Raw genomic sequence first — 24,838 nt, forward strand, 5'->3', positions numbered from 1 at the left:
GCGGCCGACCTGAGTGGACCGAGGTCCGAACAGTTGTGATTATGTAGCTGCGTGTGTCGCGCGCTGAGAAATACACCTGGTTTACAGGTAGGTACTTTATTCAGTATTGTTATGCGCCTTATTCCTTTGGTGAATTCCTTTTTTTCTTTTCAACTTAGTTTTATGAAAATATTGTAATTTATGCTCATAAAAGTTGAGCATACATAAAAAGTATGCTTACTGAGCAATGAATCATTATTTGTAAATGTTTTGGTTTCTCTTCCTAGTTCCTAAGTAATTATATCGTGTCCGCGGCTTTGCCGATGGGCTTCATATGTAGATACTTTTGAAAACTGAGACCTTGACCTTCGGTAATGACCGTCTTATCGGCCGCCGCCGATAAGACCCGTTGAGGGCTCCAGCCGCGACCAGCCGGCACTGAGCCGGGGGACGGACGCGCGCAAACACGACGGGCGGGCAATAACATGGGGAGCTCAGTCGGGGAGCGGCCGCGACCGCGAGAGGAGAGGAGTGACGGCGCGACACAGGGACCTACTCCATATTTGTGATGGAAGTGCGGAGAGCAGTGCTCTGGCTTAGGAGACGCCGGTTGAGTGTTGCACGGTGTGCACGGCGGATACTTGGCCTAGTGGATCGAACAACAGGACAACGACAATGGAGATAGGTGGCGGACAGCAGGATGACCGGTGGCAGGTGGGCGCAGCGATAGGCTGCGGGGCGGGGAAGCAACACGGGTGCGGGCAGGGGGGTACGCGGCGGTAGGGAGGCCGCGGGCGCCGGGGGGGCGGCGGGCGCCGGGGGGGGGGGGGGGGCAAGGCAAGTGGCGGCCGGGGCCGAGTTGCGAGGTGGCGCGCGCGGTGGCGCTGGCGGAGGCATACAATTGTCGACGTGGGTCGGATTTGCAGGCGCGCGCGCAGCGGCGCTGGATGGAGGCTATGCAATCGTCGACTTGGGTCGGATTGCATGGCGCTCGCGCGGTGGCGCTGGCGGGGGGGGGGGCTATGCATCGCCGACTTGGGTCGGATTGCAGGGGTCTGGCGGCTGGGGCCGAGTCGCAGGTGGCGCGCGCGGTGGCGCTGGGGAGGCATGCAATTGTCGGCTTGGGTCGGATTGCGGGCGCGCGCGCGGCGGCGCTGGATGGAGGCTATGCAATTGTCGACTTGGGTCGAATTGCATGGCAGGTAAGCGGCGGACGCAATTGTCGCCTTGGGTCGAGTTGCAGGCGCGCGCGCGGCGGCGCTGGATGGAGGCTTTGCAATTGTCGACTAGGGTCGAATTGCTGGCGCGCCATGCAATTGTCGACTTGGGTCGAATTGCATGGCAAGGTAAGTGGCGGATGCAATTGTCGACTTGGGTCGAATTGCAGGAGCGCGCGCGGCGGCGCTGGACGGAGGCCATGCAATTGTCGACTTGGGTCGAGTTGCAGGCGCGCGCGCGCGGCGGCGCTGGATGGAGGCTATGCAATTGTCGACTTGGGTCGAATTGCTGGCGCGCCATGCAATTGTCGACTTGGGTCGAATTGCATGGCAAGGTAAGTGGCGGATGCAATTGTCGACTTGGGTCGAATTGCAGGAGCGCGCGCGGCGGCGCTGGATGGAGGCATGCAATTGTCGACTTGGGTCGAATTGCTGGCGCGCTATGCAATTGTCGACTTGGGTCGAATTGCATGGCAAGGTAAGTGGCGGATGCAATTGTCGACTTGGGTCGAATTGCATGGCAAGGTAAGTGGCGGATGCAATTGTCGACTTGGGTCGAATTGCAGGAGCGCGCGCGGCGGCGCTGGATGGAGGCTATGCAATTGTCGACTTGGGTCGAATTGCATGGCAAGGTAAGCGGCGGATGCAATTGTCGACTTGGGTCGAGTTGCAGGCGCGCGCGCGGCGGCGCTGGATGGAGGCTATGCAATTGTCGACTTGGGTCGAATTGCTGGCGCGCCATGCAACTGTCGACTTGGGTCGATATGCATGGCAAGGCGGATGCAATTGTCGACTTGGGTCGGATTGCAGGCGCGCGCGCGGCGGCGCCGGATGGAGGCTATGCAATCGTCGACTTGGGTCGGATTGCATGGCGCGCGCGCGGTGGCGCTGGCGGGGGGGGGGGGCTATGCAATCGCCGACTTGGGTCGGTTTGCAGGAGTCAGTGCGGAACAAGGTCAGCGGCGGACGGGGCCGAGTGGTAAGGTGGCGCGCGGGGTGGCGCTGGCGGAGGCACGCAATCGTCGACTCGGGTCGGATCGCAAGGCGCGCGCGCGGCGGCGCTGGACGGAGGCAGGCAATCGTCGACTTGGGTCGATTTGCAAGGCGCGCGCGCGGTGGCGCTGGATGGAGGCTATGCAATCGTCGACTTGGGTCGGATTGCGTGGCGCGCGCGCGGTGGCGCTGGCCGGGGGGGGGGGCTATGCAATCACCGACTTGGGTCGTATTGCAGGAGTCAGTGCGGAACTGTCGCCCGGGTCCGTGCTGTTGGCCGTGCACGCGGCGGGACCGGCGTGGTCGTGCTCACGCCTCTGGCCGGGTCGGAGTTCGTGCCGAACTGAACCGTCTTGTATTTCACGCTCCGCGAGACGTTATCGCCTCTCTCCCTCTCTCTCCCTCTCTCTCTCTCTCTCTCTCTCTCTTTCTCTCTCTCTCTCTCTCTCTCTCTCTCTCTCTCTCTCTCTCTCTCTCTCTCTCTATCTCTCCCGTCCACGTGGCGGCCGGCCTGGGGGGGGGGGTTGCGGGGCAGCGGTCTCCCGTCCGCGCGGCGCCGGTGTTGACACGCGCGGGGCGGTTTCTGGGGCGTCGGCGGGGGTGCCCGCCGACTTGTTTGGACGGGCGCTGTGGACCGGCCCGGGGTGACGGGCACTCGGACCGGCCCGGGGGTGTTTGCCTGCGTTAGCTGCGACAGTCGCCGGCGCGGCGGAGTGACGGCGCCGGTGCGGACAGAGGCCGGTTCGGTGAGGCCGGTCCGGTGAGGCCGATGCGGACAGAGGCCGGTTCGGCGAGGCCGGTGCGGACAGAGGCCGGTTGGCGAGGCCGGTTCAGCGACTGACCTGGGAATATTAGGTCAGCTCGGCGCGAGGCCTGGCAGAGGCCGGTGCGGACAGAGGCCGGTTCGGCGAGGCCGGCTCGGCCGGAACGGTTCGGTGACTGACTTGGGTTCGGCGACGGACCTGGGAATGTTAGGTCAGTTCGGTACGACGCCTGGCGGAGGCCAGTTCGGGCTGAGGCCGGTTCGGTGAGGCCGGTTACAGAGAAATGTTACTTCAGCGGCGCGTGGCTTGCCATAGACGGGCTCGAAAACTGACCTGGGATTGTTAGGTCAGTTCGGTAGACCTGGCAGGGGCCGGATCGGCGACGGACCTGGGAATGAGAGGTCAGTACGGCGGGCGACACGGAGGGGTCTGAGCGACATGGCCTGGTAATGTTAGGTCACTTCGGTGCGTGGCCTGGCAGCGGTCGCATCGGCCCTGACCTGGGAACTGGTCCGGCCGGTGGGCGAGCGGGCCATAGGTCACCGCGGCGGGTGATCGGATAGCGCCCCAGCTTTACGTGGTAATGGATCGGTTGAGGCGGCTGGCCTGGTAACGCCAGATGACCAACCGGCCGGTGGCTGCCGGGTTGGCCGTGGTGGCTTACCGGCTGGTCTGGCCTGCGCCAGAATAGTGACTGACCCGACGAGTGGGTTGGGGGATAATTCTCACACGACCCGGCCAGAGCGGCCCAGCGGCGGACGCTGGCTGCGGCGCAAGCGGGCGTCCACCACGGGCGCGGCACGCCGCAGACGGCGTGTCACCGTCTCGGGATCCGCTGGTTTGTGTCCACAGCTGGTTTATGAGCGACGGTGTCCTTTTCTGGCAGGCCGTATTCGGCGCCGACCGGGGCGGCGCGGGACGTGTTATATGACCGTCGGGCGACCGCCGCGCCGGGTCGGCCGCGGCGCGGCGGCTCGGCGGGGTCGCCGCCCTCGTTGGGCTTGGACGGTCGGCCGGGAGGAGGAGGGGGGCCCGGGGGGAGGGGAAGGCGGGACGAGTATGACCGTCCTGAGACAATACGGACCGTCGCGGTGGCGAGCGGGTGGGCCGGGCTCCCGGCCATCCGTGTAACAGTGATGTGCCCCTAGACATATGTTATGAGTCGGAGGGACTGGCAGCGGCCAGTACCTAGCAGCCGCTGGCAGCAGTGAGATGCCTTCATCGCCCGTGGGCTCGGCCTTAGCGATCGGGATGCCCCTCCCCCCCCCCCTCCTAGCGGCCGCGTCGTGGGAGCGCCGAGGCGGCGGGCGGAGCACCGCCGGCACTGGGATCGTTGTTCTCATTGGCCCAGCGCCGGCCGCTGGGCGTCAACGGGCAGCGGTGACGCGAGCGGGCCGCCGCTTACAGCTGATTATGACCGTTGGCCCCTTTTACGGCAGGTCGGCCCTCGGCGTCGGTCGGGACACTCTCTGGGGCACGCGTCTGGGCACCTCGCGCCTGGCGGGGGGTGTCACGTGACTGACTTGGAGTGTCCCATACAGCTGCGGACTTCGGGCCGGCGCCCGCCGGCTGGCTCGGCGGGCTCGGAGCGAGTGTCATATGCCTGTAGGGGGAGCGACGGAGCGCCCCAGGCGGCACCGCGGCCCAACGCGGCGTGCCTTCGCTGGGCTCGGCCGGCCAGGGGGGGGGGGAGGAGATGGGACAGCGGCACGAGAGCGGCGCCTATTACGGCTGTTGAGACGGTAGGTACCCGCTCCGATCTATCGCCCGGGGGTGGAGGCCTGGAACACGCCAGTGGTCTGGGACAAGGAGGTCGGGGGAAGTTAGGTCAGTTCGGTGACGTAACCTGGTAGAGGTTCGACCGGCGTATGATCAGGTAGGTCAGGCCAGTTGGGTGAGTGATATGACCTGTCAGGAGCTCGGACGGCGACTGACCTGGGAGTTAGGTCCGTTCAGTGAGTGGCGTGGCCTGACAGGGGTCCGGACCGCATGCCTTGGAATCTGGATCGGTTCGGTGACATGGCCTTGCCCGCTCGACATGACCTGAAGTGTAAGGTCAGTTCGTACGGTAAGTGGCGTGGTCTGGCAGGGGTCCGAACGGCAATGACCTGGGGCGAGTGGCGTGGCCATTAACTGGAGTTAGATTAGTCCGGTGACGTGCCCTGGCAGAGGCCCGGACGGCGACCGACCTGGGAACTTCGGGCGGTTCGGCGAGTGGCGTGACCTGACAAGGTCCGGGCGGCCGGGGCCTGGCATGTTCGGTCCGTTCGGTGACTTGGTCTAGCAGGGGTCCGCTCGACAATGCCCTGGTGGGTTAGGTCAGGTCGGCGGCGTGGCCTGCCCTGTGTCAGCGTGTCCCTCGGCGAGCCGCTTCGTCGTGTGACGTCCCAAGTAGCGGACTTTTCCTTGTCCCGCGAGTTACGGCGTATCACTGGATATCCCCAGGCGGTTACACGTAAGAACGTGCTGATGGCGTTTGAACGATTTGGTTTATTGATGTTTCACCCAAGTGACCGTAATGTTCATGCTTATTAGGTATTCCGCGCTTTAGGTATCTGCTTGGGCATCCCACATGCTATTATCACCTTTACTTATATATAGCTGTGTCGTTTGCATAAGCTGGCCAGCCATCTGCTTCTAGCCATTTCGAAAGACACTCTTGCAACTTCATGTTGAGCACAAGAACGAGATCCAGCGAGTCACGCTGCCCTGGTGTTTCCGGGGTGTCGATTGCCCTATGTTGCGAAGGGTTCTCCGTTTGGCGGGTTTGGCGGTGGCGGCAGCGCCAACGAGGGATCGATCATTATCAGCCAAAGCACGTATAGTGGGCGCCGGCGGTGCGCCGGCCCGGAGACCTCAATGACCGTCTTATCGGCCGCCGCCGATAAGACCCGTTGAGGGCTCCAGCCGCGACCAGCCGGCACTGAGCCGGGGGACGGACGCGCGCAAACACGACGGGCGGGCAATAACATGGGGAGCTCAGTCGGGGAGCGGCCGCGACCGCGAGAGGAGAGGAGTGACGGCGCGACACAGGGACCTACTCCATATTTTTTTTTCTCCCCTCCTTTTTTCCTACCTATTCGTCGTGAACTCGGTGGCGGCAGCGCCAACGAGGGATCGATCATTATCAGCCAAAGCACGTATAGTGGGCGCCGGCGGTGCGCCGGCCCGGAGACCTCAACACTTGATGACACTCGGCGACAAGGAACGACACTTGGTATCAGCTCGGCGCCGTCCACGCGGCTCCACGGGCGGTCGGCGGCGGCGGCGGCGGCACTGACCCCGGCGCCGACTCCTGTGATCCCCTCAATTAGGGTGAGCCCATCACGGGTGGACAGGGCGGCGATCGTCACCGCAGCCCGGCGCCGTCGCTGGCGGTGCGTCTCAGCGGTGCCGCCGAAAATAGCCGCGCGCCTCTAATGAAGGCTGGTCTGGTGACACCGTCACTGGTGACCGTTACTGGGGGGGGGGGGCAGGGGTGCAGGGGTGCAGGGGAAGGGGTACAGGGGTCTCGGGTCGCGGCCTCTGAGTGATGGTCGGGCGCCGCCGCGCTGCCAGTCTAATTACTCGGACGCTATTACCGGTCGGACCGAACTCCTCAGTTCCGGGTGAATAAGTGGACAGAACAGGTGGACATCGAGCGACGCATTCGAAAAGGGCCTCTCTCTCTCTGCTGGTCCAAGGTCGCGTCCTGGCGGAGGAGACGTGGATCCTCAGCATAAAACCAGTCCTTGCGTCCAAGTCATACCTTTGCCCCTCAAACCAGCGACATTCTATAAAACTGAGTCCATTTTTACTCACTTCTGTCTCTCGGTTCCATGAGGTAGGATATGCAGTATGCGGTCAATTGTAACCCCATCAACCTTTTAACAATTCAGGTCATCCACTCAATTCTACGGACCAATGGAGTCTGTTTTTATAAGTCAGGCTTCCTGGCTGGGATGCCCTGGTAACCTGGACACAGATGACGTGGAATTTTGAAGCCGTTTAACATTTTAATTAAGACATGAGCCCATTCAAGAGGCCTTTACAGTTAACAAGAAAGAGTCTGCTTCCGATTGCTACTTCTAACCATTTGTATCAGGGCATATTTTAAGGATTTTTCACTGCGTCCCAAAGGTGGCATAGGGCACACGCTTTGATCGGAAAGGGCACATTGCAAGCGAAATAGTATATAATGCAAGTGAGATAATGTACATACAGATACATTGTGTACTGTGCTGGTGGAGGGGCACTGCAAGCGGGATATTGGGAGCGGGCTGTGATTGCTTTTGGCCAGTCTCGAAATTCGCCCAGTCGTAGTGCGTTCTTTATCCGCATTCAAAGGGCGGACCGGCGATTTAATGACATTTACATTGTTGTTAGTCACTCGTTTTCCTGAACGGCGTTGGGCGTGTTTGACCTCCCTTGACGCACCAAATTGTACCTATGCTTAGAGAATAAAAATGAATATGCACATGATTAAAATGTGATACATACCTACGTCTCTTCATGCGTTTTTCACCCTTATCAATCGATTCAAAATAGAAGTTGACGTGTGAAACATTGCCAATTTGCATTGAAGATACTATGTGTTTGAAAAAATTAGATGACGTAAGGTCAAACAGTTTACAGTACCCAAGTTGTGACAAGAAATCATCGGATTTTAAAGCTACATAAAAAATCCATCATAGATTAATGCTTTGGATGAACGGATGCTTTGGATGCTTCGGATTTCGCTTCCTTACTGCCTATCACGTAATATAACCCAAACTTTTCCCAATGGAAGTTCCTTTGTTTAATTATTATGCCCAGAAATGTGTCGATTTTGTGCCATTTCCGGGCGCTTTGGGGGGGGGGGGGAGCATGGCCCCGTGGCCCCCTCTATATCCTCCTATGGCCAGACGGCCATGACGGCCCTGATCTGACCGTATGCCATCAAATGTCAAACTTCGCAATGATGCGATATTTTTTTTCGGAAAACGTGCCGGTGTCTCAAAAACTATGATAGCTAGGAGGGCGCAATCGATAGGAGAAAAGCAATCGATATATCTTGAACAGCTCTTTCGTCAATATTTCGTCAGAATTGAGTTCAGATCAACGGTTAAGGCTCCATAGCCAAAAACGGGTAAAATTACAATTTTTGTCAATATAGGTTTCATGAAAAGCTTTTAAACTAAAAAAAGGTAGAGAATTTTCGTTTGCACGATCGTTCTTCTCTCATTTTTACCTCGAAATGTCAAGGTCAGAACTTGACCTCACATTAAGGTCATTTCGTGACCAAGATAGATCATGTCGCATATCAGTCGATGCGTTTCGATGAGGTACCTCAAAACAATGATACAATCCACTGTGCATGCAAAAGCCCTGTAGGGCCGGATTTTGGGCCAGACTCCGGGCCTGCGGGCTCCAACTTGACATCTCTAAACAGGACTTTAGGGAAGGGCAGGACACAGAGTCTGAGCCCTAAGGACAGGGCAGGCTCAGGCCATGAAGCTAAGATAAGACGGATACTTGAGGGCTGGGTAGGATGCAGGGTCCGAGGGCAAGGCAAGGCGCGGGTCTGAGGCTATCATTACACAAGGCCGGAGAGCAGTGTAAGACACAGGGCCTTAGAACACCTGATGATCAACACACCTGGTGGCAGGGCAACACGCAGGATCTCAGAGCAGGGCAAGAAATAGTACCTAAAGCCAAGGTAGAGCAAGACATAAGACACAGGTATGGCACAAGGCCCGAAACACCGCCCACGTCTTGTCATACCTTCGGGCCCCGAAGGTATGACAAGACGTGGGCGGTGTTTCACGGACGCTGCTATCAAATTCCGCGAGCTGACGTCATACTTGTGGTAGTGTTTGAGCAATGGGCCTGTTGATGTCTCCATGGAAACCCAATTTGACACGTGTAATAGCAGCGTGCTGCTATCACCGGTGAAACAGGGCCAGGGTATGGGGCCTGAGGGCAGTGCAAGGCTCAGGGCATGAAGGCAGAACAAAGCACGGGTTCTGAGGACAGGTAAGGGCACGGGGCATGAGGACGGGAAACGGCACGGGACCTGAGGGCGGGAGACACCACAGGGCCTGATGACAGGGCAGGGCACAGCGCCTGAGAGCGGGCATGGGACACGAGACCTTAGGGCAATGCAGAATACAGGGCTTGAGGGCAGAGTAGGAGACAGGGTCTCATGGCATGGGACGGCACAAGGCCTGACGACAGGGCAGAGCACAGCAACTTAGGGCGAGGCAGGGCACGGGCCTGAGGGCGATATAACGCATAAGGCTTAATGGCAGAATAGGGCACAGGGTCTAAGGGCAGGGCAATGCACATGAGGCCTGGAAGCAGAACATGACAGGACAGGGCCTGAGGCAGGGCAAGGCATTAGGCTCGAGGATGGGCGCGGGGCCGGGGCATGAGGACATGGGAAGGCACAAGGCCTGATGGCAGGGCAGGGCACAGTACCTGAAGACAAGGCAGCGGCACGGGGTCTGATGGCAGGACGTGTCACAAGGCTTGAGGGCAGAGAAGGGCAGGGGCCCCAAACTAGGGTAGGGCAGGGCACGGGGCCAAAAGACGGGAAGGCAGCGCATCAAATTTCCAGGCAGAATATATAAAGTATCGTGTTTGAGGGCAGGGCAGAGCGGGGCACAGGGCCTGAATGCAGAGCAGGGCACAGGGCCTGAAGAAAGGACAGGGCAAGGTACAAGACCTAAGGACAGGGCACTGGGCAGGGCACATATCTTAGGGGTATAGTAGGGAAGAACATAATAAGGTGTATGACCAAGGGTAGGGCAGGGCACAAGGACTGGAGAGGGCATGTATGTGCTTAGGTACATAGTAAATCAGGGCACAAAGCAATCGGAAAGCCAACATCTTTTACACAGTAAAAGACCGAGGCATATTACTTATTTTTGCTCGCACTTTTCGGCTGAAACCGTGGCATTTCAGTGTGGGACGCAGTGGTCCAAATTTCGCGAGGGCTACGTCCCAAAGGCAGGGGGCTGCGTCCCAAAATGGGACGCAGTCAGTATGTTAAAATATGCCCTGATTTGTATAAAGGAAATTTATCAGCATTGATACCTGCAATACAAGATATTCAGACTTTACCATGCTACCCGTTGCCTGTTTGGACCCAAAACCGCCAATGCATCGTGAAAAGGGCATCGATAGATAAGTCGCATTCCTCCCTTTCTTTTGCCGTTGGGCTACTACTGCTACATGATCCAATATAGGCCGATAAACATTTGTTTATTATTGACACGCGCCGAAGCTGTCGTAGCAGGCGATCACCCTATCTGATTTCCTCAAACATTGAACTGCATTGGCTTGCTGTATCTCTGGGAATTTTCTGTAGGTATATGGGATGCATCGATAGCTGGTGCCAGTCAACCGCAGCATGCAAGTACCCTCTTTCCTTCTTTTCTCTCTTCCTCTCCCGTATTGGAAGCCGCCTAAAACACCCTCTCCATTTCTTCACATTTTCCAAAAGAGTTTGCTGCCAATCGCCATGTATGTACCCCACTCCCCTGTGGTAACCAATCACGGTGTAGCGGGTGTACTCCTCTCCCCCTTGCAACTAACCAATCGCCGTGTGCCCCACTCCCCCATGGAACTAACCAATCGCTGTGTGCCCCACTCCCCCGTGTAACTAACCAATCGCCGTGCAAGTTGCAACCAATCCCCGTGTAACCAACCAATTGCTGTTTAACGCAATCTCCCGTGTAACTAGCCAATCACCGTGTATCCGACTCCCCCGCTGCCCCTACGTGTTTCCTAAGCCGTCCGACACCGTCACTCGGCAGCCTTTGACAGCAGACCTGTTTGCTTACACCGGTTGTGACGTGGGCAGCTCGCCCCAGGGATGACGTCACACTGCCTCTGTCTCACGATGTGGTGATGGGGAGGGGGAGGGGGAGAGGGGCGCCCTCACGGTGAAATGGTGGCTGCGTTCATGTCGTGCCCGTTCGTAGCTCAGGCGGTGTCCCTGGTCAGGTCAAGTCAGGCCGTGCTGTGTCAGGCCAGAGGTGTCAGTGTCAGCTGTTCCAGTGACACGCGGCGCACCGGCGACAAAGATGGCGGCAGCGGTCGCCCGTCCGTCCGTCCGTCCGGGCGGGCGGCGAGCGGCGGGCCTCTAGTGATGGGACAGACAGCTCATAGACCACGGCTTCACACCAGATTATGTCGCTTTAAAAGGTCCCCTCTGATTGAAAGACAATGGGTTACGGAAGTCGCCTGGGCGTGACTGGGATCACAGTCGGCCGTCCGATCGGGCTCCCGGGGTCGGCGTGGGGGGCTGATGGGGGACACGATACCGGCCGGGGTCCGTCAGACGGCCAGGGGGTCCGTCAGACAGGGGACGTACGCCCACGTGGTCCACGTGGTCCACGAGACACGCAGGACCCTCGGCGACCGTCCGCTGTCCCCGGTCCTACCACACAACAGCTCATGTCTGGAATGTCGCGCAATCGTTTCCGGAACTCAAAGCCTGATTAATGGATCCGTAGCCTTACCTGTCACCGGCGTAGAATGCAATACAAGATAAGGCGACTGCCATTCATGAGCGGTGAACCAAATCTTCCGTAGCGTGACGTCAGTCCTCCACAATCTGGAGTCGGTGCTAAAAATGTCCGACTGACCAGAACGTCGTTAAATCGGTCATCTGTTTGTGTCTATTTTGGGCGACCCATGGAACCTTTCTCTTTGTTCACATGAATCGTGCTACGCAAAAACGTATATTTTTCATTCGTCGGCAGTAACCAGTGGGAGTGATGGTCAGACATATGAAGAGTTTGGAACGACTCTGCTCTATCAGTACGGTCACAATCATTTGTAACCTAAGATTGGTTCAAGCGTAATTCTGTCACTGTTTTACTTATATGGATAAGATGAATTCTACCACATATTATCATGATTTAGACTTTGCTTCCACGTTACTTAGCCAATCACAGAGCATGGAATTGTATCAAGTACGCTGTAAATCATGATAAGTGAAAATTAGGCTTGATAGTTAAGATTTGACTGTTTTTATTTGATTTGATATTGATGCCTGGTGTGTGATTGGAAACACATATATGAAACATTTGATTTTTTAATGGATCCCAAACCCTAGTTTACATGATTGCTAATAATGCAACTGATCGAACCAGACTTCAATAGACAAAACATGGGAACTTTGCAAAAATATATGTTCAAAAAAGTAAAAAAAAATTGTCTCACTTCATTCATAGATGAATTCGATATAATTAGCCTGAAATAAAGTGTCTTGATTCATGGTTACTGGTTAGGGTAATGATTCCGTCAAAACTAGTTTGTATTTAGATGGGTAAGTCATTGGCGGCGATAGTTATTGATGATACGAGCACCTCTTGTTTATAAGGCATATTAACAATAAATCATTTGTCAAAGAAACTGTCCAGATAAAGCCATCTGTCAACGTTATCAGCATTTGCCTAAGCACAGTTACCGAACAGTAAGAAAAAACTTTAAAGATAAGCTTGCACCCATGTGCATTTGTCAAACGCTGCCCAATTCTGGACAGATTAGGCAGTTAGGCATCTACCCTAACATTTTGGTACATGCGCTAATGTCTACCGTTGTGTAAGAGTAGGTTAAAGCATTAAAAGCGAAATACAGGCATCGTGCGTTGAGGTGATAGTCGTTGTAACGTTATGTTGCTGGTGACGTGCGCTGCTGAGTGTCGAGCCAGGCTCAGTGACTTGAGTTTGTGATGAAGCGCGGCCACTTATCACTTGGATTACTTGGATTTGTCAAAGTGTACAGAAGGGTTTTGCTGTTGGCCTCAGCCTAATAGCTGCACAATTCTGGTGGTGCCAGGTTGAAAAATGTTTTGTCTCTAACTGAAGCTCCTCGGACATTTGGTAGCCGTTACTGGACAGGTACTCTTAAAAGTCTGCTTTCGTTATCACTGCACCCAATGTTATCATTCAACTTTTAAAAACTTTGCCCTTTAATTAGCTCGCCTGAAGAAATAGTTGACTTAGACGGTAATCTTTTGACTTCTTACTATTTTAAGTTAGAACTTGTCCTTCTGAAGTGATCGACACACGGTCATTTTTCTGTTATCGCCGTTAGATAGGCTGTCTGTAAAAACGCTCATGATCGATCATCAATGAGGCTTAATTATGATCAAAGTCGACTTCATTTTGAGAATACTTGAAGCATTTGCGCAACTGAATTCCTTCTTGGACATGATTCATACCTACGCTTAGATTGTGGTGTATGTAAGTGACGAGACCGCTGTGTTTGAACTACAAAGTGTACCCTATCAAACCCATATACCTAAAACTGCCAGATTTTCTTTATCTATCATTGTTTTATTTGTTCGATAGGACCACCGACACACATTTTACATATATAGGTCCCAAAAGACTTTCTTATCATCTTCTAACATCAGCGTTCCTAATAACCAATACATACACACATATACGTCATTTTGTACATATGTCAGTAAGCACCAAATTCGGTCGTAGTGGGCCCAAAGATGGCGGGTCGTCACCAGACACAGACATATGTACAACACCGAACTGGCACATACACACACGCACACAGCTGCCACTGAACGGCCAAGAAATACTATACTCTAGTCTAGTCTACAACAAATATCACATTGGGAAAATAATCAGACTGGCAACGGTCTCTGGTTTCACCACGGTCGGGCACCTCTAGAGTCGAGCACACAATACGAACGCCCTATCAGAGTTCGATAGAGTAGCATCTGGGAAATTAATATCACATGGTATAGGGGTTATTCAGTCGGCACTGGGCACCAGCCTCTGTCCATACGGCCGCCTAGGCCAAATAAATAGTGTTGCGGTGCACCCAGTCTGCCGTCCAGTCTCTGGCTGGTGATCCAGCTACCTCTGGGCAGCTCAGCACCAGCACTAATGACGGCGTCAGATGCGTCAGTGCCAGATTCAGTGGCGTCAGCGCCAGTGGTGTCAGCGTCAGCGCCAGCATCAGCTCCAGCATTAACGCCGGCAGCTTCAGCTAGCGTGACGTCAGCACCACCACCGGCGCGCACGGACGCGGTATCGGTCCTATAGCTCTCACTGCTGCTCGGGTTTATCAGCAGCGTCGACGTCGATGTTCTCGTCGTCCGACTCCTCGTAGGTGAGCAGACTGTCGGTCTGATCGTCGGCGGCGTCGGCGGCGGCGACCGACGCGCCCGGGGACTTGGTCGGGCCGCCCTCCTCGTCCTGCACGCGCTTGTGCTTGGTGCGTCGGTTCTGGAACCACACTTTGACCTGGAACAGACCAAAGAGACGTCGTTAGCGAGTGGCGTCGACCCGCTTCCGGCGCGCAATCATCGTCAGCGACGTGATCGTGCCGCCATTATGTGGGACGTGCTCGTCGAGACCGTCGATTTATGACAGCGCCGGCAGCTGGATGGCGGCCTATTCTTCGGCACCATTCTCCCCGGGAGAACATCCTTTCGGAATCGGCCTAATGGTTTTTATCTCATTTATCGCCGCCGGCATGGATCTCGGCGCTGTCGTTAGTTTTATTAGACTATTTGCTCGTTCTTTGCGGCGATAACGGCGCACTCGGACGCTAAAATGGCCGCCGGCGCGGCGCGACGATTCATATGTGGCGCGCCGGTCGGCGGCGGCGCAGATTACTTTGGGCGGCTTTAGGGTCCCCGAGCGGCGGCTGGCCCGCAGTGGCGCGCCGCTCATGTGGAATGCATGAGCCGTCATCGAGTGCCACCGGCGGCTGAGCGGTCGCTGACGGTCCGACCGGGAGCCGAGAACGCTCCCAGATACGGGCAGTCCGACTGGTGGTCACAGACCAACAGCTGGCGGGCACAGACCAACAGCCGGCGGTCACAGACCAACAGGGTCACAGACCAGCTGCCGGCAAAAAGAACGCCACGGAGGCACGCACAGTCCACAGATCATAACTGAGCCTTCTGTGAGACTGTGCAGTGTGCGTGTCTGTTTTATGATACCCCCCCCCCCATGAGTTAGCCGCCCTACTAGCAGCCAGCCTTCGCCCCTATCCCCGACCGCTCTCCTTACCTGTGTCTCAGAGAGGTTGAGCGCCTGCGCCAGCTGCTTGCGCTCCTGGCCCACCACGTAGTGGTTGTTCTCGAAGGCGTGCTCCAGCTTCAGCAACTGACTCGGAGAGAACGCCGTCCGGATCCGCTTGGGTTTCCGGAAGGGCTGCAGGAGAAACGCAGGAAACTCGGGACCTGCGGGAGAACAGAGAGAAGGGTCAGACGTATTGAACAGACACTGGCTTTATGGGTACAACGGGGGGGGGGGCTGTTAACGGGTGTCATATCACATCGTGACACAGTGTTGACATGAATGTCACGACTGCAAACGTGACACAAATTCTTTGTGTTGCACAGCTACCGGATACACCAAGGGGAACAACAGGCGAATGAATGAAAACGAAGCTCTGACTGTCGGGCGATATGTCAACTGCCACAGGAAGACCGCAACAATGGCGACACCATCCACAGGTGAGTAGCCGGCGCTGCACAGTCGCCGTACCGTTAATTAGCGCCGCTACTGTCGGTTCTCCGGATCGGTATGCCCGCCTGGCCGGGTGGGTTGCCATGAGGCCCTGCTCAGCGGCTGCTGCCGCTAGCCGCGTCTCGATCGCGTGACGAGACCCATCGGCAGCCAGCTGAGAGCCATTTGCATTATACTCGCTCGTCCCATTCTCAAACACCCCATGGTCTTTTTCTCAATGTGACGAGAATAAATCACTTTGAAGACACGAGTGGTTAAATAATTGCCTGCATGAAGCAACAAAGGCGAATTAGCTCCCAGTTTGTAATGTTGCGTGCTATTATACCTTCTCTGTGCTCGCCACTTGTGTGGAGCATGAAGTAATTTGCATGGTTCACAGCCGTGCCGGGGGAGGTGGTTCTCCCGGCTGAACCGACCCGGGATGGGCGTCCACTGACGGTCGCCGACGTCGGCCGACCGTCGACCGTCGCTGAGCTGTCCGGCTATAGTCGGCACCGACGGCCGATTCAGCGCTCCGTCGCCGCTCCCCGGTGCCATCCGAAACGGCTCAGCCATTCGCGCTGCAAATTTGACGACTTATCTAGGATCATTTTAAACGTCCTATGTCTTGATGGTGATGACTTTATGGGCCATTTTCGTTGATAGAAGACTATGAGCATTTTATGGCCGCAGGAAATCGCCACATTGGGGGACGTTCCGCGGAATAACAGCCTTATTCGGCCAAATGGCATGAGCAGTCACCGGCTCTAACTTATGACTCAGCACTGTCGGCCAATATCGTGTGGATTTAAGACGTGCGGCCGGCGCCGCACATTGGGTCCGTGCCCCATCAAACAGTTACCATGTCATTTGTCAAATTTCAATAATAATTAAGTAATGTTTCCACCACAAAACTGGTTGGCTAAGGCGGTGCTGGCACGAGAAGGCCGTGTTGAACTTCCGCGAAGTGACGAACTCATTATTAAACGCATGGATTATGCAGCGTAATTTTCGCCATCGACAACAGCCTTTGAGGTTGAAGCGGGACTGTTTCCGTGCAGCTGAATATACCATGAGAATTAGATTTTTCGCGACCGCGAAGCTTCCAATTCATGAACATAACACCGAGGAGGTGTTAGTTTTTGAGAAAAGATAAACCCAGTTACGCGCTCTAATATTCCTGTTACATTCCTTGGCACGTCATAACAACCGGTCACTTCAAAGGTGATTCTAACACGTCTTAACGAGATCATTACCGCCTTCAAAACGTTTGGTAAAGCATACCTAATAACTCAAACATCGTTTCGATACAAGTTGTCTGGCGAAATGAGTTTTATGATCAGCTGCATACAACGGACGACAGTTTTGAGTATCTCATTCTCGACAGCTAACACCAAATACGCATACAGAAAGTTGCTATGGCAAGACATAATTCTAATGGTGTTTTTAATTGTATTTTAGATGCATTCTTTTGGATGGCTTTTTCCTTGTAAGCCTGGTGATATACACACCAATGCTGATTAAACTCCGTAAAGTGGCTTTCAGAAATCCAGTCACGTTTCAAGGACTGTATGGTTATCGACTGTGAAAGAACAACCGATATTTACCAATCAAGTCCGGTGAATAAGCCCAGCTTATCACGCATGCTGCACATCTGATTGAATTACACATTCCTTATCGGCTAAATGACTGGCCGACGCGAAAACAACTGAGCCGGCGGCAGCGAGCGATCGCCGGCCTGTCTGGGAGGGAGTATCCGCGTGTCTGAGTGGCGGTGGGGACGGAATTCCAGTGGCCTTAGTCAACGTGGCGCTCTTCCAGTGGGTCTCTCCAGGTCGTCCAGACACTCAGTCCAGCGACGGTCGCTAAACACAGTGCCAGGAGCCCGACGCGGCTCGGTAACGACGGGGCCGGCGGGCGACAGCGACACGGATTTTTTGTCCCCTCTGCTCCCCTGACCGGCCGTGGGGAGGGGAGCGGGTCAGCCGGAGGGGCGGGCCGGGTATGTCCGCCGCCGACCGCCCCCGGTCGCCAGTAATACGCCGTGTTTCTCATTAGTGTCGGCGACAGGACGCCCCGTCGCTCTGCCGGCTGTTTGGGCCGCGCTGGGCCGCGCCGCGCGGCGCTGCGGGGACACGGCCGGCGGCGGCTGAGGCCGCGCCGTGCCCTGTTATTAGCCACCGCTTACAAAGGGTTCTGCCGGCCATTAATGCCCCAAGAATGCCGTCGCGTCGTTTTGTGTGCATTCCGCGCTGAGCGGAGAGCGTCAGGCGCTATTCGCGGCGCCCGCTCGCGGCCGGCTATAATCAAACTGTCCCGGCTGTTTACATTAATTCGGCGCCAATGTTCCGATTACAGTTATAATGAGTCGCAGTAGGACAGGTGGCGGCCGCCGCCGACCGCTCGCCGGCGTCACTGACGCCAAAATGGACGCCCGCGCGGCGCGCGCGTCTCCCCTAATCATCATGTTTAGGCCGGCGTTCATAAACAACGTTTACTTAACCCGCGCCCCGTAGGGGGGGGGGGGGCGAAACGGCCCCCCCTGTACTTTTCGGTCGATATCTCCTAAACCGCTTCAGATATCGCCACCAAACTTTCAGGACCCCTCCGGGCATCAATTTTACACATTGTGACCAAAAATTTTCCAGAAGCTATGATAGGTTGGCCACAAATGACGTCAGAATGACGTCATGTTCTGTCATTTTCGACCGAAAAAAGACCTTCGCGAGAAGACCTGTCAGGCCTACAGCTTTGAAGATACAGAAAAATGATCAAGACATAAAAGGTGTAGAATTGACAGGGCTACAAAACTGCTATCTCGAATTTTTGAAATTTTTGAGTTTTGAACCCCAAAAATCAAAAAAACATTTTTTTTGGATATATTAGCCAAAAAATCCAAAAAGTTTTTTGAGTTTCAAAAAAAACGGAATATATGTGATAGTACCTACCGTCTTCTATCTACATACCGAATTTCAGATCGATACCTCGTTTTTTGGCCAAGTTATAGCGAAAAAACTGTTCAAAATTGATGACGTCAAATTTTCAAACTCAATTTTTGGCAGTTCTAGACCTCGTAGAGCAAAACAAAGACCACCATTAGACTCCCTGTGACGAGCTGCATCGAATCGATACCCATTTTATACAAAAATATCAACTTTGAAATTTGACCTTATTTGACCTGACCTTGACCTGACCTTCACCAAAACGTGACCTAGGCTGGCCCCAAAGGCTGTCTAACCCACATAATCGCATTTGTCATGTAAAATGGACCATAAAACATGTATCACACGACACTTTCATATTGTGACCCCGGTGACCTGACCTCGCTGTGACCTGACCTGGTATCAGTGACCTCAGATAGCAAAGTATGTGTTTGACGAACAATGTACCATCGATGGTTTTCAATAAATTACCAATTAACTCGATTTCACAACACATTTCTTGAAATGCCTGTGAACGGTGAAAATCTGACCTTTGACCTGACCTGTGACGTCATCGGTTTGACCTAGGTCAATGAAATTTGGTCACAAGGTAGTTCCCGGGTGGGGCTATCGAACACCGTTTGAATTTTGAAAATCGGCCGGTAACTTTCCGAGATCTTAGGGGGGGCCGAAACGGCCCCCCCCCTACGGGTGGTAGGGTCCGCCGGTAGCCCTACGGGGCGCGGGTTAAGCCTATGAAGTTACGGCGTGGCGCTTGATTGGGTGGCTGCGTGCGTTTGGTCTGGTCAGCCCAGTCGCAGCTAAGGGAAAGCAGTGTTCGGCTTGGAACAGCCATCGCCATGGGAAACAGTGGGAAGTGCTCCAGCCTCCAAGCTGCATCTCTAACAGAACAACGTTACCACCATTGGAGGAGGATGTGTGTGTGTGTGGGGGGGGGGGGGGAGGGGGAGAGTCATAGGACGGAAGAGGGCTGGGAAGTTTGGTCGATCGTTTTGAATTTGTCATCCATCCTGCTAGCGTTTTTTGTCCATGAGCCATGTGCTCCGGATGGTAACTGTATTTAGTTACAACAATATTTGTATCCACTGTGCTGCAGGTAACACTCATTGAAGTGGACGCATGGGCAGATGAGACGCGAACATATAAAGTGATTCACGTTTCATGGCATATTTTTAAATTCAATGCGACGAACATGTGAGTAAATATGCTGTATAACGGCGATTCCTATTAAAGTAAGCCAAGTGTGCACTATCTGCATTCATTGTCACAATCGTAAACAGTGCGATAGCTTTTCATTGCCAGAATAAAGAATACCTGATCTCAAGAAAGAGTCATATCTTATACGAAGAAGTGGTTGGTAAAAGTCCTAACAGGTAAAGGACACACGGTACATGCTACCTACCTATCAGTTTACAACAATTGATAATTGAATACCCGTGTTTGACAATAAATGCAGTCGAAAAATTGAACATAAGTCAAGTTGTAATACAAGCAAATAAAAGATGGGCGACAATAACGATGAATGATGGATAAGTTTACATATTTTTACCTGCTTGACCAATTTCATATTATGCCGGATTTCAAAGCTCTGATTGCAAAGGGTTGATTGGATCCAATGAAAAGCTAAGACAATGATACAATAATCTTAAACCACGTATGCTTCTCTCGACTCTCCGCACCTTTTGGGTTAAAATCACCTCCATTTCCGTCAGTAAAATATTTCGTTACACATGAATTCGTCTTAATTCGTTGTTTTTCCCGCAGATGATTTGCTTTCCCATTCCCACCAGTCAAACATCAACAACACGAATGACAAGCAAGTACAAAAGTGCATAATAAATTACGGAATATGAGAAGCAGGTCTAAAAAGTGACAAGGGTAGGTGGCATTTTTTTTCTGTCATACGACAGCAGCACGCGAGGTGTGCCTTTGTGAGAAATTTGGAAATAAGCATTAAGCAATGTATAATTGCTCAATTAAAGTATCGCTTGACATGCCATCTATAAAGACCAAGTCTTGTCTCTGTTATAAGTACAGAAACAAACAAAATGAATGTAATTGTGCTCGCATACCTATAGATAATTTATCATCCACTGTATTATGCCATTTCAACTTTTGTATGTTGAATGAATACTACAGATTGTAACATGTTTTTTGTCATTCCGTTCCGCTCGTTTATTTATGCATTAAATGCACCATTGTAAATGTCAATAGTCAATCACAGAATAAACTGATGGCTTCAAATTTAGCTGACATACATACAGATATGATATGTATTTACATGTATGCGCACGTATGCGTTATTATGCATATGTTTTACAATATCTCAATTCTGAGGACGTAGCACTTCCTACGCTACTTAGCGCTCTATAAGGTCTGCGTTGTTATAAATATCCACAAAAGCAAGAAAGAAACGAAATTTCGGCCGCGCCTTGAAACGCCAAAGGTCTTAGGATGCTAAGCACCTGTGCACAGTGCAGATTTCCATAGGCGGCGGAACGGGGAGGGCACCGGGGCACCGTGCCCCCTTTGATTTTGGCATTTTGACATAAGCCCTATGGGCGTTGCATGGAAAGAATGGGACCAAAAGTCGGCAGTGCCCCCCCCCCCCCTAATTGAAGGTGTTCCGCCGCTACTGCAGGTTTCCTAAAAGCTACACAAATGTTGCAAACTTTAACACGTCTGTATTTCATTAACCACTTAAGTATTTTACAATCATTTGTCAACATATCTGCTCAAATGGTGCATTGTGTGGAAAAAGTGATGGGTACATTCCATATATGTGACAAGTCATAGAAGATTATGAATGGCTACTGGCCAAACAATGGGGGTGTCTCCTTGGTCCCTGACATTAGAGCTGATTAATGACACCAGCTCACTACCCTTGGGATACATAAACAAATGCACCCTCGCCCAAATGGCAACAACCGCAAATCAATGAACATATAAAACACATTTTACCTCAACAATTAACATTAATAACCATCGTTCTATAGTGCCTTTGCCTCGAATAAGCGACAAACAGCTGGCACAAATCGAGCAATGTAATTACCACGTTCTGAATAAACAATTAAATTTCTAAATAAAATAAATTTACTGCGCTTAAGCCACTTCCTCCTGCTTTCTCGCTTTTAGATCAATAGAGCAAGCTAGACCTCACCAGCCTACTTATAACGTGGAAGATGTCACATCATAGGCTCGGTGCTCAGCAAATAAAGATTCAAGATATACCTACACACTGGTGGCATTCCCAGATTCAACTGCAACCATACCTACATATAAGTTCACCGGTAAACGGTGTGCTGTCTTACATAAGGTAGGAACGGTGTAGCATCAATGTGTTCCACATGGTGCAAACAGATGGTATTGGAAACAAACGCAGTCCCTCTGCCGTCAAAGTTATCAGGTCATGTCAGGTCAACAGAAGACAGATGACATAATTTCTGTCGCAGCTGTCCGATGTGCTTTTGGGCTTTAAGTGCAAATGCTCGGCGAAAAGACCGAAATGATACTGATGCCTACGCAAAAGAACTTTTGTAGTTATAAATGGACAAGTATTGTATCGAGAGTACATGACCCTCCAGGCTCCACGAATCAAACTATTAAAACAGTTACATTAAAGGCTTACCGGTTTCGTCTATTGACTTCTTCAGCGCCGTTGACTTCACGGCGCTGAAGAAGCGCCGTTGACTTCACGGCGCTGAAGAAGTCAATAGACGAAACCGGTAAGCCTTTAATGTAACTGTTTGATTCGTGAAGCCTGGAGGTTCATGTACTCTCGAAGCAAAAGAACTTGCTGAAAATTGACAGTTTTTATATTGAGTCTCTTAATGACGTCCACATATGTGACTAGCTATATCAAAGCAAATATAATAGACATTCGAATAGCATATGAACGTTTTCTTTGGCGCTCTTCGCGTATACCTACATGTCGCGCACACAAAAAGCACCACTTACGAACTGCTGCTAAATATTGTTACAGGTGCCGCATGCGTAAATGATTGCCACATGGTAAGACATTCCTTGGTGATTCCCATTGGTGCATTCCTATCGGCGAGCACGTCCGAGTTTGACTTTGGTTGGTTGAATGTGATAACAAAAAGCCACTAGCTTTAGGATCTCAGGTAATGTAGTGTGCCAAAAATGTGTAGCAACCGCCCGCTTGAAACGTTTTAGCATAATCCTGCTTGATCCATCCGATTACCAGCCTTCTGTTGCAAAAACCTAAGCTTTAATACACAAAAGTGAGACGGGCAGCCACCGCACAGGATCTATTCGCATCTCTCCATGATGGATAGTGGACTCGGACCAAATCAATTTGGCTTGTACGTCATAGCAGACAGGCAAAAACGGCGTCCGTCTCCGCGCGAGCTGCACTGTCCTCCCCATACGGAGTCGGCGGCGGCGTCCGCCTATGATGGACGACATCTGACATCTGACATCGACATCTGACATCTGACATCGGGCGACATCTGACATTGGCCGGAGAGCGATCCGGCGTCAGCGGGCCGCGGTGCGCAGCCCTTCCACAGTCTGAGTCGGGACGGATGCACGCGGTGGTGGCGGCGGGGAACACGGCACATGGGATGGCGAGACTGGTTGACTGTCGACAGGGAAGATCTGACCTGACTTGAACCAGCCTGGATCGGCCTGATGGGTACGGGGCTCGATCTGACCCAGCCTGACCTGATTCAGTTTTACTCGACCTGACCTGACCTGAGACTGACCTGCTCTGAGCGTGCCGCAGTGCACAACTGACAATTCATGATCACGACGGAGTCGACAAGACAGTCTGACCCATGAACAGCATCTGACAGAACCCAAAACAGCATCTGACCGAGAACAGCATTAAACGGAAACCAAATCTACCCAGCTTGCAGCCTTGCCACCAGAGCCAACACGACACTACACGACTCAGTTGACAACCGTATGACACATGACACTACGCAAGACGCAGTTCGCGCTACGAACCAGACCAGACTGGTCGGTTCTGACACTTCACGATCACAACCACGAGCAGCAGTCTGCACTCACCTGGGAACCGAGAGGGGAAGAGGCGTCCCTGTCGCGAGTAGAGCCACGGCAGCAGCGGGTACTCCGTCTGCGGCGGCAGGCCGGCGCCCAGGTGCGGCGGTCCGAACGCCGGCGGCAGCGGCTGACCGGCTGCCGACACCGCCGGCCGCGGCAGAGCCAGCGGGTGCGCCAGACCGAACCCGGGCAGACCGGGCACCGGCGTCCGCAGCGCGGCCGGGTGCAGCGGCTCCGGCGCGTGCAGCCGCATACTGTGCAGCTGCTGCATGCTCTGCAGGTGGTGGAAGGCGGCCAGCTTGGCCGACTCGAGGTCCACCGGCGGCGACTTGGGCCCGCCGCCGCCGCCGCGCTGCCACACCGGCGAGCGCGAGCGCAGCGGCGAGCGGGGCCGGCTCGACGGCGACCAGGCGGCTCCGGCCGGCGAGCCGGGCGAGCGCGGCGAGCGAGGAGAGCGAGGAGAGCGAGCCGGGGACACGCGTCCGGCGGCCGACACACGCGGCTTCTCCTCGGCCGGCGAGTCGTCGCCGACGATAGAGTCGATCGAGAAGCCGATCTTGGGCTTGGCGGCCGGCGCGGAGAAGTTCAGCGGTGCCATCATCTCGGACGACGGCGGCGGCGGCACAGAGCGAGAGCACGCGGCGACACTACCCTCCGCCGGCCGGTCGGGGCAAGACTAGCTAACAAACACTTAACAATTTCTTTAGCGGCTATTACACATCTAAAACTCGACACGGATTGGTTCATTATCTCCCGCACAATCTGAGCCGGCCTAATACCGGCCTCCGATTGGTCGAGAGCGCGCTGGGCGGAGCCTGCACAGTTCCTCGTCCCGTCGCCAGGTGGCAGTGCCGCAGTTGAGCCGGCGCCGGCGCCAGGCGACACCGGAGGCGGATTCGACAGGGCTGGTTACGCCGTGCCAGATTGAAATTAATGCGATTTAGTGTGCCAATTGAGCGGGCAGGCAGCGCGGGCCGCGTGGGCCGGCCGGGGGACGGCGACTGATAGGGCAGAAACAGCAGCTGCGAACACAGAGGGGCGACAGGGCCCCGGCCCGGCGCCCCGGGCGGCTTCCCCCGCCCCGCCGCCGGCGGCGTGCAGGCCACGCCTCGGCGCACCTGCGGGGGCGTGGCCTGGCCGCTGCCATTAGCCGGCAATGACCATCTATCACTGCCGTAATGACATAAGGATAAAACGGCGCACGGTGCAGGCCGTATGGTAATGTTGTGATTAGTGGCACGTCCGTGTCGGCACACGGCGTCGGCAGCGGCGGCCTTTGAGGCGGCGGTGGCGGCTGACGTCGAGCGTCGAGCGTCGCTGACGGCGAGTGCCGCAGACGGCGCCCTCCACCCGTCCCCCTGCCTGTCGCTCTGGGTCCACGGCCGTCCCAGCGAGAGCCGGCCGACCGACTGGTGTAGTCCCGTATATAGCCAGTGTTTGGGTGTATTTCCCCACCCCGC

General features: G+C 54.2%; 1 protein-coding gene and 1 long non-coding RNA gene across 3 annotated transcripts; one reads left to right on the forward strand and one right to left on the reverse strand.

Moving 5' to 3' along the window:
* Positions 1–16,492, forward strand: LOC122365126. The gene is made up of 3 exons (XR_006253681.1): positions 1–87; positions 15,303–15,416; positions 15,809–16,492. It is a non-coding gene; the product is annotated as an uncharacterized LOC122365126 (long non-coding RNA).
* On the reverse strand, positions 13,243–24,113 carry LOC122365125 (homeotic protein empty spiracles-like). 2 transcript variants are annotated; one of them, XM_043336085.1, is made up of 4 exons: positions 23,503–24,089; positions 23,385–23,463; positions 14,968–15,140; positions 13,243–14,193 (listed from the first exon to the last, which is right to left on the reverse strand). In XM_043336085.1, the coding sequence occupies exons 1-4, from the start codon at positions 23,977–23,979 to the stop codon at positions 13,996–13,998; spliced, it is 927 nt and encodes a 308-aa protein (XP_043192020.1). In that variant the 5' UTR covers positions 23,980–24,089; the 3' UTR covers positions 13,243–13,995. The 2 variants fall into 2 exon arrangements, with proteins under 2 accessions (XP_043192020.1, XP_043192019.1); XM_043336084.1 differs by having other exon boundaries at positions 23,385–24,113.
* Positions 24,114–24,838: the final 725 nt, after the last annotated feature.

This window comes from Amphibalanus amphitrite, unplaced genomic scaffold (genome assembly GCF_019059575.1).
Source record: "Amphibalanus amphitrite isolate SeventyFive unplaced genomic scaffold, NRLGWU_Aamphi_draft 000716F_arrow, whole genome shotgun sequence".
NCBI lineage: Eukaryota > Metazoa > Arthropoda > Thecostraca > Balanomorpha > Balanidae > Amphibalanus > Amphibalanus amphitrite.

Excerpts from the sequence above, each read along its gene's own strand:
- LOC122365125 (XM_043336084.1), bottom strand. The coding sequence starts at position 23,979 with ATGATGGCACCGCTGAACTTCTCCGCGCCGGCCGCCAAGCCCAAGATC. Across the intron at positions 15,141-23,384 it reads CTTCCCCTCTCGGTTCCCAG|GTCCCGAGTTTCCTGCGTTT; the intron begins GTGAGTGCAGAC and ends GTTCTCCCGCAG. Across the intron at positions 14,194-14,967 it reads TCAACCTCTCTGAGACACAG|GTCAAAGTGTGGTTCCAGAA; the intron begins GTAAGGAGAGCG and ends GGTCTGTTCCAG.